At 51.1% G+C, this 18,858-nt stretch overlaps 1 protein-coding gene across 3 annotated transcripts in view; it reads right to left on the bottom strand.

The window, feature by feature from the left end:
- Window positions 1-18,858, bottom strand: part of RXRA (retinoid X receptor alpha) — a 111,535-nt gene that overhangs the window by 17,780 nt on the left and 74,897 nt on the right. For 2 of the 3 annotated variants that reach the window (XM_063145001.1, XM_063145000.1), the window contains 4 exons: window positions 15,766-16,031; window positions 9,226-9,376; window positions 8,817-8,996; window positions 1,571-1,627 (listed from right to left, as the gene is read on the bottom strand). In XM_063145001.1, coding sequence (XP_063001071.1) covers window positions 1,571-1,627; window positions 8,817-8,996; window positions 9,226-9,376; window positions 15,766-16,031 — 654 coding nt within the window. The remainder of the gene's footprint in view (window positions 1-1,570; window positions 1,628-8,816; window positions 8,997-9,225; window positions 9,377-15,765; window positions 16,032-18,858) is intronic. The other variant, XM_063145002.1, reaches the window with a different exon arrangement.

An 18,858-nucleotide genomic window follows, 5' to 3' on the forward strand; every position in this document is an offset into this window, starting at 1 on the left:
GGTCTGCTGTGTCCCACATCCCATTGCTCCAGAATTATATTTGATTCAGAGAATGGCTAATATTAATCCCAGAATTCCAGTTTGCCTCCTTTGCTTTTCTTCATTTGCATTTGTTTTACCCTTCCATGTTACCAAATGCACATGCTCACATGGATCAAACATGGTGGGAGAGCCAGCTTATTCACACTCAAATGGCCGCCGGCACATTGGGAAAGCAATGCGCAAGTATAGACTTGAAATCCCACATCAAGCTTCTCGTCTTTCTGGCATTTTTCAGCCTGACCTCCATTTACCTTTGGCCCTGTGCACCCCTGCTATACAGCCTCCAAGAGCTTCTCAGAAACTAAATTCGGGTCCAGAAGCAACGGTAAAACTACACCGCGCACTGAAATAATGCAGGTTCTGAGCCACAATCAATCTCCAGCCTGAGTAAGTCATGCAAATTTGCACATTTAAAAATTACATTTTGCACAATCCATTTTGATCTGCCTCAGCAAAGGAAGGGGCACAGAGTGTGAAGTGTAGCAAAGATCTCCCGCGCAGGGCCCAAGCGACCTATGCGACCCCCTACGCAGAGGGATGTAGTAGCTAGAGGTGTGTGGTTTAAAGTCCAATGGTGTAGAACTCCCACCAGGTGATGGGGTGGAAAGGTATTGTATGAGGGACACAGTAAAAGCATTGCTTTGATGTTTCTCTTTGTTCATTAATGGCTGTGAGGAATGTAAAGGCGACAAAGAGGACACCCCTTCCTCCAAAACGGGACGGGTGGCCCTGCCTTCTCAACGGAATGGTTCCTAACCACCCCGCCGTTTTTCCTCATTCCTAGTCTTCATCAAACACTCACATTTCAGACACTCTATGGAAAGTGGGGTCACCCCTGGTGGATTCATGACCCCCATGTACTAGGGAAGTTTACCCCAAATAGGGCTGGGTAGACAAAGTGGTGTTTGCATTCATCCAGTTTCTCCACACATCAACTTGAAGCTCGTCTGTCTGATTTCTGCAATCATGGTTCAATTTGCAGCCAGAAAAAACTGCAAACTGAAGGCGATTGAATGGGGAAATTGCAAACACATTTGGGTGTCCCCATAGACTAAAGTGTGAAATGACACTTTTTTAAAAAAGTGCCATTTCGAACAGCTTTTCCTCTGAAATTTTAGAACGGGAGCAAACTTTCAAGAATTTTCAGCTATTTCCAGAGGACACGTTGCTTGTGCTCACGTTCAGAGGTTGCAAACGAGGGGTGCTTTTGCACGTGCAAACAAAATGCTCATGCATCCCGAACTCAGAATATATATTTCCTTTTCATTAGGGTACTGCCTCTAAAGTGAACCGGGTGGGCTTCCAAAAATGGATAGGACGAAGGGGAGGAGAAAAAGAAGGTGCTTTAGGAAAGCTGGTCTCCATGAAACCAGGGAGGAAGACTTGCCTGAATATTCCAGGGCACGGCCTAGGCAGGGAGGGCTGTTGTTCCCCCAACAATTTAAATTTGGACAGCCATTACATCTCTAGATATATAAACATGTGTTGCTGCTTAACAGCTGGTCTAGTAATATTGAAATGGGAGTACCTTGTTCTTCCTGCCTTCCAGGGAGTCTTGTGGGCCGGGATGGATGGTGCTCCATCCCTGTAATAGAGTAAAAATTTTGAAATGAAACATTGCTGTAGGAAAATGTCACTACTGTTTTAGTACTAGGATTATTAAAATTATGATTAATAATTTTGATAGCACCGTAAGCATAACACGGCGCACGTTTGAGCAAACAGCCCAAAAAAAATGATATGCTCCAGGACAACAGGGTTGGGGGTGTGGTGATTTTCACCCAATCTACATAACGTTCCTTCCCTACCTTGCTCACCTGGAGTCATTTCTCAACTCAGCATAGGCGAGTGGCCATTTACAAGCCTGCATTATTTTCCTTCTGGTTCAACCCGTCCCTGTTTGTGATGGGCAGCTGTTTATATCAGACAACCTGTTTTCCAAACACTCCAGGGTGGCTAAAAAAAGAATACGTGCCTCACTGAGAAACAGGACAAGACAGGATGTTTTGTGAACTGCCCGGAGAGCTTCGGCTATTGGGCAGTATAAAAATGTAATAAATAAATAAATAAATGTTTGTCCTCGTGCAATTTGCACAGGCTAACTGGTCTGCATCGATGGGAGAAAGATGGCATGATTTACAACAAAACTCAATACATCTCGCTCTAGTGGGGAAGACGGTGAGCACCTGACTTGTGGTGCTCAGTTTGCAGTTTGCAGCCCTCGTGGCCAAGAGGCAACCTCAGGAAGTCTCCTCTTCGCTCTCAATTGTTCTTCATTTTTAAATTGGATTTAGCTTGGACAACCTTTCAACTAGAGGACACCTTATGACTGTCCTCTACCAAGCAGGACATGTGGTCCCCTGAATATGCCAGGGACGGGACGGGCATCTTCTTGCGCTGGGAAGAAGGAGGGCAGTGGATGGGCCCTGGCCAAGGTGGAGGGCTCTGGCTGTTCCATTGCCATGAGGTCATCCCCTCCCCCTGCTCCATCAAAGGTTTTGGCTCCCCCCAGTTCAAGGACTTAATCGGAATGCCTGAAATAAGAAGTCACCCGGGGAACAGGAAAGCAACGCTACACCTTGTTCACTCAAATCAAAACCAGGCTGGAGGGAGCGGAGTCGGAGAAATCCAAACAGATTCCAATGAGCTCAGACTTTTAGGGCTCCGACCTGAAGATTCTGCCAAGGACCAGTGCCTTTTCCCAAGTTACACAGACTTGCACAAGGCATGGGCCGGTTGTTCACTTTAGGGGGAGTTTTGCACTCATTCATATTAACCAATGAGCGTCAACGCAAGTGTCCATTAGCACCAAGGCACACTTCCACACATGCGCGTTAAGTATTGTGCAAGTGTGCACATTAACAGTAATGAGAAGAAGTGCAACCAGAACAAAATGCTGAATAAAACCCATGCCAAGACTCTCAGCTGTTGGTGGATTTTGAAACTGAAATAACTTTCTAGTCCTCTGTGAGCTGTCTGATGAAAGAGTAGCTTCTACGGACACTCTGTTCCGCTAATGCCGCATTCTAGCAGAGGGATGTCGCAAACAATTCCCAAATACAGGGGAGCATTCTCACTAGCCAGACTTAACATCCTCCCCTCTAAACTTTTAGAAGGCAGATACAAAAAAATCCCACTCCCCAACAGATGCTGTCCCTGTAAAAATATCGAGGTGGAAACTGCATCACATGTGCTACTGTTCTGTAGATTTTATCAAGGGGCTAGGAATAATCTTCTGAACCCCATTTTACAGTCTTTTCCTGGTCACCCAACTGAATTCCTAATGTCCCTATTACTTCAGAGCTCAGACAAGTCAATCAGTGAGCAAGTGGCCAAGTTTTTGAACTTGGCCATTTCTATCAGATCCTCTATGATTGCTTGTCTTTTTAATAGTTATATATATCTGCTCAGTCCTTTCGTATGTATCTTGCTGGAATGGTCTATTGACTGAAATAAACTTGTTGTTGTTGTTGTTGTTGTGTAATCATTTTCTAAGAAAGGGCGTAAGAGAAGAGTCCAGAAGAGTCTTTCTGGTCCTCACAATGCCTTTCTCTCTTCCATGCCACCACCGTTTATCTTTAAACTGGGAACTGGACTGGGCAACCCTTCAAATAAAGGAAGCCTTCAAGCGGAGGAGGGTCCTCTGTAAAAGAGGACATCTCTCCTCCCCCCCACCCCGGTTTTTAATTTGCCTAAATAATGCAGGCTAGAGAAACCCAGTCTTTGTGGCACAGAACGGAGCTCTCTGGCACACCGACTCCAGTTTCGCCCTGCGAATCTCGTCCAGGTCTTGCCCTCCCTCTCCCAACTCCGCCATCTTGGTTCCTAGAGCGGCGGCCTTCCAAACCAGAGCCTGCCGGGGGCTGCCCAGGGTTTCCCTGTACCTGTGTGTGACTCCCTTGAGAAAAGCCGGGGAGCAGCCATGGCAGAGGGTCACGCAGCGGGACCACCAGCTGAGGCTTTGATTTCTTCCCAGACTACCAATCCGGCCAAGTCATTATGGGATAAATGTCAAGCATGGGGCGCTGGAAAGACGGCTGCTATATAAACCGTGCAATTGATTTGCAAGAACCCACAGACTCCGGGATGTTTCAGAGCCAGAGGGCAAAGTCATTCAGGTCTCATGTGGTGATGAACGTTGCGTTCATTCCACCCCGTTGGGCACCCTTCTGAGATGCATGTTACTCTGCCATTCAGCACAACCCGCGGGGCCCAGGATTTAGCATCCCCAGGACCTTTATTTCATTTTAATTTTTAAAAATTTAAACAACAACAACCAAGCAGGTTTCTAGCCATCAAGATGAGGACGTGTTTGGGAATTTCTGAAGATCTTTGATGGACATGTACTCGCGATTGCACTTGCGTTTGAAGTTGAAAACATGGCATGCTTGCATGTTTTGTGAGCAAAGCCAAAATGTTCACACCTCCCTAACCGCTGCACACTTCTGACGTGTGGAAGACATTATTACAGTTCTGCTGCTCAGTTTTAAATCTCTCTGCCTTGACTATGTTTTCTCTCTCTTCTCTCCTGATACTCCTCTAATGTATGGGATTCAATATCAAGTTACTAGTCCTCTTGACCTCTGACTGTATCCCTCTCCCCAACTCCACTTTTACTCTCCCCGCATTTTCCATTTCACATCCGCCCATCTGCAAGCAGATAATGGGCCACTGTAGGAACAGAAAGCTGGACTAGAATAGCCTTTTGTCTGATTCAGTATGACCATTTTGATGTTCTTGCAAGGAGAGGATTGAATGTTTCTAGCAAAGTTGGTGCCTGTCAAATTTTCAAGAAAGGAACGGGCTGGCTGTCATCAGCAAATTTGTTTGGTGCTCAACGGCACAAACCTAAATCAAGGCGCATTCGACAGACGGCCTCGCACAGCTGTTGCGTGGAACGCCTGCCCGTGGGACCCTCCCACCATTGATGGAATGAATGAATGGGCCTTATGATTTCATGACGCCCCGCCCAAGCATTTACCACCACCGTGGGACTGATAACAGAGTGCCGGATTTGCAATAGGGCCACGAACGCAGCAATGTTTGCAGGCGGATTTGACATGATCAGCCACACCTTTGCAGCAGGCCGCTAGCATTGCACACAGCTTAGAGATGTAGGAGAAATTTTGTTCCAATTCATTTCTGATCAGGACTTGCTCAGTTCACACCTTCTGGACTGAATGTGCAATCTGCAGTCGAAGACTGTATATTTCCGAGCTAGGAATGCGTTCCACAGCATGCGCGCATTTGAAAAGTGTGCATGAAAAGATAAGTGCTTTTGAAGAATGTGCAGAAATATGCCTTATTCAATGGGAGAAGAATGAGGACATTATATTAGGAAAATTGCTTGCAAGTTAAGCAAAAATGATTCAGCATGTATGATAAGATTCTTTATAGGTTCCAGGCTTTCTATTTTTGATTGTGCAAAGTTGCTTCGAATTTTTGCATGCAAATGGTTTTATTTTACACTCTGATCTTGCATTTTAGGGATTTAATCTTCGTTTAAACCCAGAGAGCTTTGGCCTTGGGCTGTTTAGAAATGTAATGAACAAACACATTTGGGGAAACGTGCAGAAAAATGCTTATGCAGTGTCACGTGAACGTTTGGGATGAACCGAACCGAAGAGAGGAGAAATTCTCAACGTTCAAGAAGAACCAGACTGGAGATTACCAAAAAAATCACAAGAAGCAGACCGATGGGATTGTCCGGACCCTGACTGCACTGCTTGGACCCTGCAAAGAACAGGACGTTGGACTAGAGAGGACCTGGCCGGATATAGGCAGTGTTCCTCTTCGACCCAGACGTCCCCCCCCTTGAACTCACCTCCTCACCCCTAGAATCCTAGAATCCTAGAGTTGGAAGGGGCCTCTAAGGCCATGGAGTCCAACCCCCTGCTCAATGCAGGAATCCACCCTAAAGCATCCCTGACAGAGGGTTGTCCAGCTGCCTCTTGAAGGCCTCTAGTGTAGGAGAGACCACAACCTCCCTAGGTAGACTACTGCAATGCATTCTACGTGGGGCTGCCCTTGAAGACGACTCGGAAGTTGCAGCTAGTGCAAAATGCAGCAGCTAGACTGCTGGCAGGTACATCTTACAGAGCCCACATAACACCGGTCTTAAAGGAACTGCACTGGCTGCCTATACGCTTCCGGTTGGAATTCAAGGTGCTGGTAATGACATTTAAAGCCCTAAACGGCTTGGGATCTCAATACTTGAGGGAGCGCCTCTCCTTATATATGCCTGCCCGAGATCTTAGATCTGTTGGAGGAGCCCTTCTCCGCATCCCACCAGCACAACACATTCGCGATGATGGGACAAGGGGCTTTCTCTGTGGTGGCCCCCCGACTGTGGAATGCCCTCCCCTTGGAGGCCCGACTGGTACCAACGCTGATTTTATTCCGGCGCTAAGTGAAAACATGGCTTTTTAACAAAGCTTTTAATGGTTGAATTCAGTAAGTTGGCACATTGTTTTAATAGTTTACTATTTTTAAATTATATATTGTTTTTACTTGGTTTACGGTTTAATTTGTTTTTAGCTGTGTATATTTACTGTTTTATACTGTGTGCTTTTATCTGTACGCTGCCCTAAGATCTTATTGATATAGGGCAGGATATAAATGTTATAAATAAATAAATAAATAAATAAATAAATAAATAAATAAATGGTTCCATTCCCGTACTGCTCTAACAGTCAGGAAGTTTTTCCTGATGTCCAGCCGGAATCTGACTTCCTGTAACTTCAACCCATTTTTCCGTGCCCTGCACTCTGGGAGGATCGAGAAGAGTTCCTGGCCCTCCTCTGTGTGACATCCTTTTAAGTCTTTGAAGGATTGTCTGCTCTCATGTCTCCCCTCCATCTTCTCTTCTACAGGCTAAACGTGCCTACCCAGTTCTTCCAGTCTCTCTTCATAGGGCTTTGTCTCCAGACCCCTGATCATCCTGGTTGCTCTCCTCTGAACACGCTCCCTCTTTCCCCTGGCCCCGCCCTCCTTCCCCAGTGCCGTTCCATCCATCCCTTCGGAGCTTCCTCTGTGCTTCCCAGGGGAAGAGCCAGATGCCCGCGCAGTTCAAGAGGCTGCACGTGCAGGTCCTTGAATAACCCCGTAAATCAAGCATGTCAGGTTTGCTTAGCGCTCACCGGGCTCCCTCGCCGCCCCGCTTAACGAATCCGCCGGCTGACGCAGAGGAGAGAGCCGGCCTCTTGCAGCTAGAGAGATGCCAAAGAGAAACTGGCCCGGTGTGTGTGCGCGCACACTGGCTTTGGAGAGGGGAGATCAGGCTCCCAGCTCTCCCGTTTGTAGGGCGTCCCGCTCCCCAGGGCTAAGGCGGGCGTGTGGTCTTAGCAGGCCCACAGAACAACCTTGTGAAGTAGGTCAGGCTAAGGGAAGGGGAGACGCAGCCTCTGGCCATGCAATGGAGCCGGGACTGGAATCCTTTCCCCGTTCACATCCAGTTCTCTGTCCACTGTGCCATGCGGTTACCATAGGTGCCTGTGTGCAATTCATGCTCCCTGGGCCTTGTTTAACTCACATGATGGCTGGTGTGGCTGTTGATGGCAATTTCGGTTCTGGAAGACCTTTGGGGAGATGCTCTCGGTGGGCCTCCTCCCCCAGTGAGTCTAAGTGTACAAACGGAGGTGATGGGGGGAGGGGATGCCGGGAGACGCAACGCCTTCTTTCCTCTCCCCTCCTCATTCCGTTTTCTTTGTGTGCCATGTCTTTTTAGACTGTAAGCTTGCAGGCAACAGGGACTGCCTTGTTTTACTGATTATATGCGAGGGCAGCCGGGGGTGGGGGGACGGGACGGGACACACCAGCACACAAAAAGATGTGTTGGTTGCAAAGTTCCATGTCCCGAGAATCCCATCTGTTGCTACTTCTTTTCCGCCCTCCCACCCCCACCCCAAATATAAAGCACACGTTTCTCGTCGTTACGATTGCTTGGAAGTGTGTGGGCAAAGGCCTGGTGACATTTCCAGCTGGAGAAGTGGCAGAATAAGATTTGCGGTGGTTCGTGGGTCAGTGGAAAATAAATTGTGTAAAGTACTGCTGGGGGAGGGGGAGAAGGAGAAGGCAGGACAGATTATGCCGATCAAAGCAAAATGATGCAAATTTGCATGGTTTATGCAGGTTTCAGAAGCTCACTTTTCTGGGCATGGAATTTGGTTTCCCTTGACGAGTCATTTTTGGCTTTCTATTAGCTCAGTAGGTACAACACATGTTTTTAGTATCCGTGCTGCCAAAGTGACCATCAGTATGTACAACACACACACACACGCACCCTCCGCAGCCCCTGACTGCACCTTGTTCAGCCATTATGGCTTTGAGGTCTGACCTGCACATCCCCCCAAAATGAAAAGGCAGCACTCTGGACATCAAAGGGCAGGAGAGAACATGCATAAAGGAATAGCAAGACAATGCACTAATTAAGGGCTGTTCGATTGATTGGAACAGTCCAAATGCACAGAAATGGAGGAGGCGTCGTCATTTTTGAACGCTCAAGCCCATTAAAAAAAGAAGAAGAAGAAGCCAAAACAGTCGTCCATGTAGTAAACTCACCAGAGGGAGGGCCATACTAAAACATTCCCCCTTATATACTATTTTGATACAATAAGGGGTGTGCGTTTGCTTTTAATGTGGCAGAGCCTTCAAAAACAGGGCGCACGCCCCAGCCTCCACACAGCTCTCCAGCCTGGGAGAGTTTGCTCCAGAATTCTGCTGCCGCGCTTTGCTCAAAGTGCAGGTCTGCTGCCACGCCATCCTCTCCGCCTTACCTTCCCTCTTCATGCCCATGGCAAGACACTTCTGGTACCGGCAGTACTGGCATCGGTTCCGCTGGCGCTTGTCGATCAAGCAGTCCTTGTTGTCGCGGCAGGTGTACGTCAAGTCCTTCCGCACCGTCCGCTTGAAGAAGCCCTTGCAGCCCTCGCAACTGTACACCCCGTAATGTTTACCTGTAAGTGGGGCGGGGGGGGGGGGGAGAAAGAAATAGGAACATGGGTTGATACCAAGCCTAGGGCAGAAGCCCCAGAGATCCTCCCTTGAAGGGGATTTTGGCCCTCAGTCTGAAGGCGCTGCATCGCCCCGGCATGACTGGATTCATCCCAAATTAAGCGTGAATCAGATCCATCCTGAACAAACAGTCCAAAGGCGATATTATTCTCCCTGCAAAAGGAGCATTACCTGAAGATCGATCCCCGCAGATGGCGCATATGTGCTTCGTGAAGGAGGCCATGGCGGCTGAGGGGTGCACTGGCACTTTAAGGACCCCGTTGATGCCCAAAGGGGGTTTAATGTCTTCTGTGCTGCTCACGGGGTTCATGGGGGAATTGAGCTGCAAGGGGAGGAAGGAGAAAGGAAACGTCACTGTCAAGGGCGGAGAGAACGCGCAAAGGAATACTCAGGGCAATGCACTTCAGCGCACCTGAATGCTGCTCAACTGTCTTCCCTATGCAAACGTGGACTCTCAGTTGGGGAGGGGGTCATTGGAAGAGTGCACCGCTTCCTCTCATGCTCACAGGTCAACCATTCCTGACATCAGGAGGTTCAGACCTCCTGTTCGATGGCAGCCTGCAAAGAAAGCCTGGGCTCCTCTCCCCCCGCCCCCCGCCCAGGGAACCACACACACAGGCTCCGGGCCTCCCCGGTGCCCCAGCAGGGTGTCACTTTGCCTCATCCCTGGTAACCGGGTTTCCCCTTTTCAGAGTTCCCAGCTCAGCTCTTTCTGCCGCCAACGCCCCGCCCACCTCCTGTCTCGAGAACTGAAGCCGCCTGGTGCAAAATCCCCCGCTGGAGCTGGCTGCTTGATTTCCTCTCTTTATTTTGGTACAGAAAACGTGGGTGGGTGTTTTTTTGCACGGGGGGGGGGGAGGGAAAACCCAAGTTTGACTAATGTCCCCTTTGCCCAAATGCCAGCTTGAGGGGGTGGGGGTGGAAAAGAGAGAGAGGGGTGGGTGTGTGAAGGTGATGCAACAGCCACAAATGCGTTCCTTGGCTCGATGCCAAAGATTCTTGCGGCCTCTTCTTTCTTAGGAAACGGTTATTTATTTGCTTTTCCCAAAATGCTGCGTGTGATGAAATTGCATGTGGAGGAGGGGTGGTGGGGGTGGAGGAGGCAGAGAGCAAGTTCTTCTCCTTGTGGAACACCCACGACGATCCCTATCCGGGTGGCCATGGGCCCTCTTTGACAGAGGACAGTCCTCTCTTTGATGGTATTCTCAGTCTGAAGGGCTCTCCTTTGAAGGGAGGGAGGGCCGCAGCTCAGAGTGGTGCAGCCCTTGCTTTGCAGGCAGAAGGCCCCAGGTTCGAACCCTGGCAGGGCGAGGAAAAGGCCCCACAGTCAGGCTTGGGATTGGTTGGACTTGCTCAGGATTGCTCGGGCATCTGCCTTCTGTCATCCGTCCACAGCCCAGAAGCTGTCTGTCGGTCAGCAGAAGTCTCCAGCGGCTGCCAACTTCGCTCCCACGGATGAGAACGCGCGAAGTTCCCCTTTCGGCCACAGGCCTTGGAACCCCGGCGCCTGAAGGGCCTTTCCCTCCCCCACCCTGGCGCCTGTCGGGCCTTCCTCTTACAGCTCCCGTGCTGCAAATGGCACTAGATCAGCCGCAGGCCAGGAACGTCGGCGGGGGAACCGCTCACGCTGCCCCGCGCCGGGGGAGTCAACCTCCTGGGCTCGCTCTGTTCCCCAGACGCTAGCCTTGGGAGCCAGAAATCTCAGATTCCCGCCAAGACACAGAGCCACGGAGAGTTGGCTCTGCAATACGTTCATTTCATTTTATTTATTTGCATTCCCCAGCAGTAAGGGGCTTCCCAGGCGCTCACAGGTACTTGGCGTGCTCGAGGCACTCGGATGGTACACGGTTGTGGGCAGATTTTGTACGATCCATTCTGTCTACGTTCCACAGATCGGCAGCTGCCTGTTGTTCCATCATCCCCCCCCCCTTGGCAGAATCGGATTTATTTATTTTCCCATTTGCATGAATTTGCTCAAATTTTCACTTGTGCAAAAGCAGAAATCCCCTCCAAAATGAGCCTCGCCTTGCGTTCGCCTAGGGCAGAAATTTGCATAAAATTCTGGAAAGCTTTTAAAAAGTCCGCAGATTCTGTGTGACTTGGGAAACGCCGCTCTGCCCACAGAATCCCAGTGTTGGATTCAAAGAAATCTGAATTCATTTGATTTCTCTCTATAAGTATCACGCCACTTTCCCCAGCCAGGTGCCCGCCAGGTGTGTTCCAACTGCTACTCTCATCCCTCCCAGCTGACGCTGGTCAGATCTTTGGGCCTGCTCCGCCCCCTTCCCAGTAGCCAGCCAGGCCAACGGAGTTCCAGTGCAACAGGTCTTTCCGCTTCTCTTCTTTGCAGCCGGAGTTGAGCCACTGAAGATGCCGCCCTTGTCCAGCGCAGGGCTGGACACTTGGGTCCCTGCAGATGTTTCAGCCTTGGACCAAACAAATTGTCCTCACACTTCCACCAGCCTCTTTGTCCTTTTAACTGCCCAGGCTAACACAGCGACCTCCCCTGGAAGATGGTCATGGGACACTTTTGGGAAAGCGTGAAGCATGCCACCACTGCCGTCATCGCTGGGAAAGTCGTCCTTGAGAGCAAGGCCATGTTCCGTGTAAACAGCATCGAAGCGTCAGCAGGCAGCACCTGCAGCCTCCTCCTCATTGCCCTCCAGCGCCTGCAGAGCTGCTGTCAGAAAAGCCTAAAGGGACCCAAGACATCTCCTCAGGCCATGGCTGGAACAGCCGGGCCTCTGGGGCGCGGGAGCCACAGCAACAGACGGGGGCGTTAAATATTCCATGAGGAAGCGAGACACGTCCCTTTTCATCGAAGTGAAGCATCAAAGAAGAACGGAAAGCCACCCAATCCAAATCCCGCCTGAAGTCGAGGAGAACCCATTCCTGCCAGCTAAGGCTGGGAGGGGAAGTAGCTCCCTTGGGCCAAAGGCTTGACAAAATGCCCAGTGTGGAATGTTGGTCTGCGTTAGCATAGGGAGAGCTCACCATCAGTGTGTGTGTGTGCGTGCGTGTGTGTGTGTGCTGTGCCTTTGTTTACTGTCAGGGCTGGCCCTACCATGACGGAGAGTGAGGGAGTCACCTCAGGCGGCAGATTCTGAGAGGTGGCAGCAGCAAGGTTTCGAAGGGGAGGCCTGCCCTGTGGAGGACGCTGTCCAATAATCAGTACTGAAGGAAAAGTCAGTCTGGGCACTTTTGTACAGGGAACGGAGGAGGTGGGCCCATCTTGTATTTCCCCTTAAGCAAATGCCTTCAGCTGCCTCTGTTCACTGGGCACCCAAAATTGAACCCCACGCAGCATCCCATTCTGTGAGTGTCAGGGTGTGCAGTGTCAAGGGGAAACCGGCAGCACCGGATCACCACGGAAGGGATTTTCCCCCATGGGGGTGAATGGAAACCATTCAGGAATGGGTGAGAAAGAAAAGGGTGTAACGCTTAGGGTGGAGTAAACTCGCTCCGTCCCCTCCGTGATGCTGGTTGTTGAGAATCAAGCCTGCTGTTTGCTGAAATCGCTCCATGTGCGTGAGCCAGTCCGAGAGTTTTGTTTCTTGGTCGCACTTGAAAGGCAAGTTCATGCTTTAAGGTGGATTCCTGCATTGAGCAGGGGGTTGGACTAGATGACCCTACAGGACCCTTTCAACTCTACTATTCTATGATTCTAGTCCTCATGGCTGCAAAGATATAGTTGACATTGTGTGGAAAAGGTCTGTTGAAATCCTGGAAGCCAGGGAAGTACCTGGATCAGATTTTCAGTAGACAGGGGGGTGGGGGTGGCATTTCCGGAGCTCTTTGGGCCTCTCGCCCCAATTAGCAAAACTAGAATGCATCGCGCAAAATTCTACGAATGACAAAAGGAATTCAACATTGCATCACGTGTCCAGCTTGGAGGATTCCGTTTTTCCTTGGCACGGAATGTGGACAGTTCTCTGGGCAAAGAGTGGTGGCTTTGTTTTAAATATCGCCCTGGTCAAATCCCCAGCTCCAGGGCCACGAGCGTCCCAAAATATGCTGTCCTGAAATCTGAACAAAACTCCCCCATGGCTCTCCAGGAGAGGAAGGGGGAAAGGGGGTTGGGGAGCAGGAGGTGGAGGTGGAGGATCCGGCTGCCTGGCTCGCGCTCCCCGGCGTTTCCGTGCCCTTCCCCGTGTCCTTCTGCTCCGCTAGGCCCTCAGCGCCAACAAGCCGTAACCTGATTGCAAGCGGCACCTGCCATCTGATGCATAACACCTTGCATCCACGCCACCTCTGCTCCACACGGGCAGGAGCGGGGGGAGAAGGCTTCATTAGCCTCAGAGTTTTGTGGGCTAAGCAGGGATGATGGGGGTGGGACATCGGAGCGGGGCAGAAGGGAAGGACACGGTCTTCTTTGGAGAGACGTGGGCTGCTTGCCTGCTTGGTTCCCCCTGCCCCAGATTCTGTTTTGTGCAAACTCAGGTGTGCTCCCTCTGGTTGGGGGCAGGAAATCCCCCCCCCATGAAATAAGGAAACAAGGAAGACAGGGATGCTTGGAGCGGAAAGAGAGCTTGCAAAACTCATCAGGGCATGAGTGACTTCGGCTTCTCCTCCAGGGAAACCACTTAAGCCTGGCCACGAGTAAATGAGCGCCACGCGTGGTGCGCCGTCAGGAATCGGAGCGGCCGCAGCCTCTCTGGCTCTTCCAATGTCAGCCGACAAGCGCTTCTCCCGCTTTCTCCCTCCCCCCCCACCCCCCTGCCACTCTACTGTTTATTTCCGGTCCTTTGCATCGCGTGACCCGTTCTAAAAATAGACGGAGCGCAAGGCGGTTCTCCCCGGGGAGGTGTGGAGCGAACGCCAGGAAGCCTTTCCTGCCTCCCAGTGTCTCACACGACGGCGTGGTCTAGCAGAGAGAAGGCCGGGCGAGGGTTCGAATGAGGGATGGGGGGACAAGGCGTGCTGGGGGCCACCAGGATCCTCCACAAATCGCCTTGGCTGTCTCGGGCCCGATTCCTGCTCGCCTTGGGGAGCGCTGCTTGCTCTGCGCAAATGGGGAAATTGCGAAAATCAAGCAGCAGAGCAGCACGAATTTCCCCAAATTCGGGCACACTTCCTAATTTGAAAGGCGGCGGCCTTTGGGGGCAAGCCCCTCCCAGGCTGGCTCAGCCGGCTTCCCAAAATGCTCTCAATCTGCCCTCAATCGCCATAAATGAGGATAATAAAAAAGGGAGACCGGGCTTGGTAGGTATGCAGCTCCTACACAGGAACCGGAGCGAATAAAGTGGCAGCAATTGGTCAGCGGTGACCAAGTTCTTGATCTGCCTCCCCCCATCCCACCCCTCTCCCGCTCCCTTGGATAAATGTGCAACTCCGAGCCAAAGCGCCGTCCATGCCAGCCGGCAGGCCGGCCGGCAACAGGTGGCAGGCTCCGTCAGCTCTTTCTATTTTTATCGCCAAGGCTTATCTCTGCGTCATGGGAGGGGGGGCTTCTCTTCTTTTCTTTTCTTCCAACGTAGTCTTCCACCAACCCCCCATGGCCTCATGCCTCCCAGGAAGGAAAACAAATCACAAGCACATGAGGAGAAAACAACCACGGCAGGCGGCCCCTGGGAGCTGCCCCGGCCCCCCTCGCAACGGTTTCTCCCAGCGCATGGGGGCACAGCAGCCCCGAGGCGCGCATGCTGCTGACTAAGGGAGGTGCCACACTGCGCCCCTGCTGGATCAGGCCAAAGGTCTGCCTAAACTGTCATCTGGGAACCCACTGCAGCAGGCGGGATGCCATCTCCCTTTATGTAGAAAGCTAGCACCTCAAGCACAAACGTTCTCATCTACCTCACCCTTCGTTGTCCTAGTTTCTACCAGCAAGGACTCATTTATTTTAATTTTCAAGGCAAGGGGGTAATCAGAGACGTGATCCCCTCCCTGCAATCTGAAGAGACACCGTTCACGCAACACCTTGTTCTGACTCTACCTGTCAAGTGCATTGGGCCCAGCCAAGTTCTGGTACAACAAGGGAGGGAGGGGAGGGACCCTCCCCTCTTTCCCAGCCATTCGGGGTTTCACAGACTTCTCTCATGTCTCCTTCCCCGGTTCTGTTTCTCCCCCCCCCTCCGGATTGAAATGCCAGAGGAACACGAGAGGATCCGCCCAAGGGTCCATGTAGTCCAGCCAACCAGCTGCCCACAGGAAACCCACAAGCAGGACATGAGGCCATCAGCACCTCCAGCCCATGTTCCCCAGCAACTGCTGTCCAGAGGCAGACTGCCTCTGCTACTGGAGGTGGCCCAGAGCTATCAGGACTAGCAGCTATTGGTGGACTTCTCTTCCTCCATGAATTGGTCCAACCTCCTTTTAAAGCCTCCAAAGTGGTGGCCATAACTACGTCTTGTGATAGAACATTCCATCGTTTAGCGATGCGCTGTGAAAAGGAAGACTTCCTTTTACCTGTCCTAAATCTCCCATGAATCTTCATGGGATGACCCATGACGACCATTGGGGTCTGGCATTATGGAACAGGGAGAAAAAGTTCTCCACACTGCACATCTCATGTCTCCCCTCACTCGCCTCATCCCTATGCCAACAAGTCCCAGATGTCATCACCTTTCCTCATCAGGGATGTGTTTCACCTCCTTGATCATTTTAGTTGGTCTTTGCCGAAGCATCCTCTTTAGATGTCCCCAAAGTTGAGGAAAGGTTCTCCAGCTCAACCGCAGAGTGTCCCCACCCACCCCACATCTCGAGGCCACTCACCTGTGGGCTGCCAGTCCCAAACCCAAGGCCGGGGGCGGACGGTCCGGACATCGAGTGAGTCCCCATTGGGGAGCTGATGACGGAGAAGGGCGGCCCCATGCCGTTGATGGGCGAGCTCAGCGTGCTGATGGGCGAGTGGAGCTGCCCGGGGGACCCCAAGGAGCCTCCGATGCCAGGCCCCATAGATGGATGGAGGGAAGGTGCGTTCATAGGCCCACGGCTCGTCGGAGAACTTAAGGAGGTAGAGTTGACTTGGGCAGAAAAATCTGTCGAGCCAAAGAAAGAAAGAAAGATGGTGAGTTGGAGAAGGGAAATGACGCCCGCTGCCACCCCTAGGAGCCATCTTGGAAGAAGAAAGACGTCTTTTCAAAGTCTATTACAAAACAGAGTCACCTTTATGTGGGGTGGGGAGAGAGACAGAGAGAGAGAGAGAATGCTCAAAGCAGAGACGCACAGCAACAGAATGGTTGGCTATAAAAAAATGATAGCCAGTAGCACCATTATAATTTCTTTACTACATTTGATCCAAGGAGGAGCTATTATTAATTGTCTTAAAACATTTCCACCTTTCAGGCCAAGTCTCCGCCCAAGGACAATAGAGCCACATACAATAAAACGCTATTATTGCAGGTGTTGGTTGATTTTATTAATTCTGGCTGTTTGAGTAGCCAAAATCAAACCCATCCACCAACACCAGGAGTCAAAGTTCTAGTCCAGATGTGAACGGGCTCTTCGTTGCAGCTGTGTTGAGGCAAATAAAGCATAATCAGGGCAAGGGCAGAGAAAGCACGAAAGACTTCAGAGCCTTTCAAAAAAGCCCACTGGGTGGCCTCTGGAAGGGTGGGATTACATGTCCCATCATCCCCAAGCTAGCTCAGTATGTAGCAGCAGTGGCTGAAGAAAACGGGAGCTTAAAGCGCTCCCTGCTGAAGAGGATGGCAGACCCAGGGGGCTCAATTTGGACCTCTCAGGTGCCCTGTGTAGGCCACACCCCTTCCCCTAGCCACGCCCCCTTTCCCCAACCACCAGTCCTTTGGGGGAGGTTCCCAGCTCTTGTGCAGTTTCCCCCTCTCCTAAAATACCGGAATGCCATCTCCCTTGATGTAGAAAGCTAGCACTCCTCAGGCTGGGATACTGGCAGTAAGAACTTTTAAGATAAAACATGCTGTCATTTTGTTCCATTTTGGGCCCGCCCCCTTTTGCCTTTGGCCCCGCCCACACTGGAATGCAGCCTCCCCCCCACCCCCGCCAACACCCAGCGCTTCTCCTATAGGGTTTTTTGCCCCAGGACTGGAAATGGCCCAATACGCCTGAGTGGCAGCCGCTCCGTACACCCGCAAAGCTGCTCAGTGCCGGCACTCGCTGCCAGAACGAGGTTAAGAAAGGCCCTACACCTGCCTTTGCCTCATGTTTTTTAACACGCTGCAATTTCCATTGCATCCTGCCTTTCCCCCGAGGAATTTGGGGTGTTGCATGCCCCCAGCGTGCCCCCGCTCAAAAGGTGTCTCCTCATAGAATCATAGAATAGCAGAGTTGGAAGGGGCCTACAAGGCCATCGAGTCCAACCCCTTTCTCATTGCAGGAATCCACCCTAAAGCATCCCTGACAGAGGGTTGTCCAGCTGCCTCTTGAAGGCCTCTAGTGTGGGAGAGCCTACAACCTCCCTAGGTAACTGATTCCATTGTTGTACTGCTCTATCAGGAAGTTTTTCCTGATGTCCAACTGGAATCTGGCTTCCTTTAACTTCAGCCCGTTATTCCGTGTCCTGCACTCTGGGAGGATCGAGAAGAGATCCTGGCCCTCCTCTGTGTGACAACCTTTCAAGTATTTGAAGAGTGCTATCATGTCTCCCCTCAATCTCCTCTTCTCCAGGCTAAACATGCCCAGTTCTTTCAGTCTCTCTTCATAGGGCTTTGTTTCCAGACCCCTGATCATCCTGGTTGCCCTCCTCTGAACACGCTCCTCCCACAATGATCCTGGGCCGAGAAGGAGCAGCCGGTCCGGCGTGCCCTAAGCTGCTGTGTGGGCCAACGGCTGATCTCGCCACTTGGTCCGGTTGATTCTCCTTTCTCAGTTCGCCCTCCCAGGGCCACCGGCCAGCCCCAGGGGAAGGAGAGCAAATTGAGAGCCGCTTCGGCACCCTAATCCCTGCTAACTCTGGAGCACATTGAATACTAGGGGATCCATCAGGAGGGCCAAGGAGGGCTTAAGGAGGAGAGAGACCTCTCTCTCTCTCTCTCTCTCTCTCTCTTTCTCAACGCTTGTAATCCTGTTATGTCTACCACTTAGGGAAAAGCACGCCGCCGGCTCCCTGGCCAGGAACAAAGGCGGCAGCCGGACATGTTTGCAACCAATGAAGCAAGGGAGGGATTATGGGGCAGAATCCCCACGGGGCCCAGGAACCGGCCACAGACGTCCACACGACAGCAAGATTTAGCGTCTTCCCATTTGAATTCCAATAACGATTTCTGAACTGGCATCTGCAGGTATACATTCACATGTGCAAACGCACATTCCTCTTTTGGCCTTCACTGGGCGTGATGCACTTCCTCTCTTCTGGCGATTCATGTGGGCTGCTCTAGTTTGTGGACCTGACTTTGAAGTCAAGGTGTGCAGTGTTGGGAATGCCATTCCATTTAAGCCTGACGGGATTCTGCGGTGTTGCCATTCCGCTAAGTGGTGGTGGCGAACGGTAGAGAGTCACACACACGCAGAGAGTCTAGAAATGTTTTGCATATTGGGGGGGGTTCCTGTGTTTTCTGCAAATGTTAATTTGTGCAAATTGGATTGGGGGATCTTGAAATTTGCGCAAATGTATTATTATTATTATTATTATTATTATTATTATTATTATTATTATTATTATTATTATTTGGTGGTCTTGTACAAGTGCACATGATCGCAACTCTGTGTGTCCCCTAAGTAGCCCCACAGAGGCATTTTCCTTTCTTGTCAATAACCATGTCAGTTTCATGGTCTGCCCAGTCTATATCCTTTAGCTCAGCACAGCCACATTCCCTCCACTGTCAAAGAACTTCTCAATTTCATCCTCCACTTGGGTCCTTCTCCAGCAAAAGCGGGGTGGGAATTCTC

This window comes from Elgaria multicarinata, chromosome 19 (assembly GCF_023053635.1).
Source record: "Elgaria multicarinata webbii isolate HBS135686 ecotype San Diego chromosome 19, rElgMul1.1.pri, whole genome shotgun sequence".
In the NCBI taxonomy this organism is placed as follows: domain Eukaryota; kingdom Metazoa; phylum Chordata; class Lepidosauria; order Squamata; family Anguidae; genus Elgaria; species Elgaria multicarinata.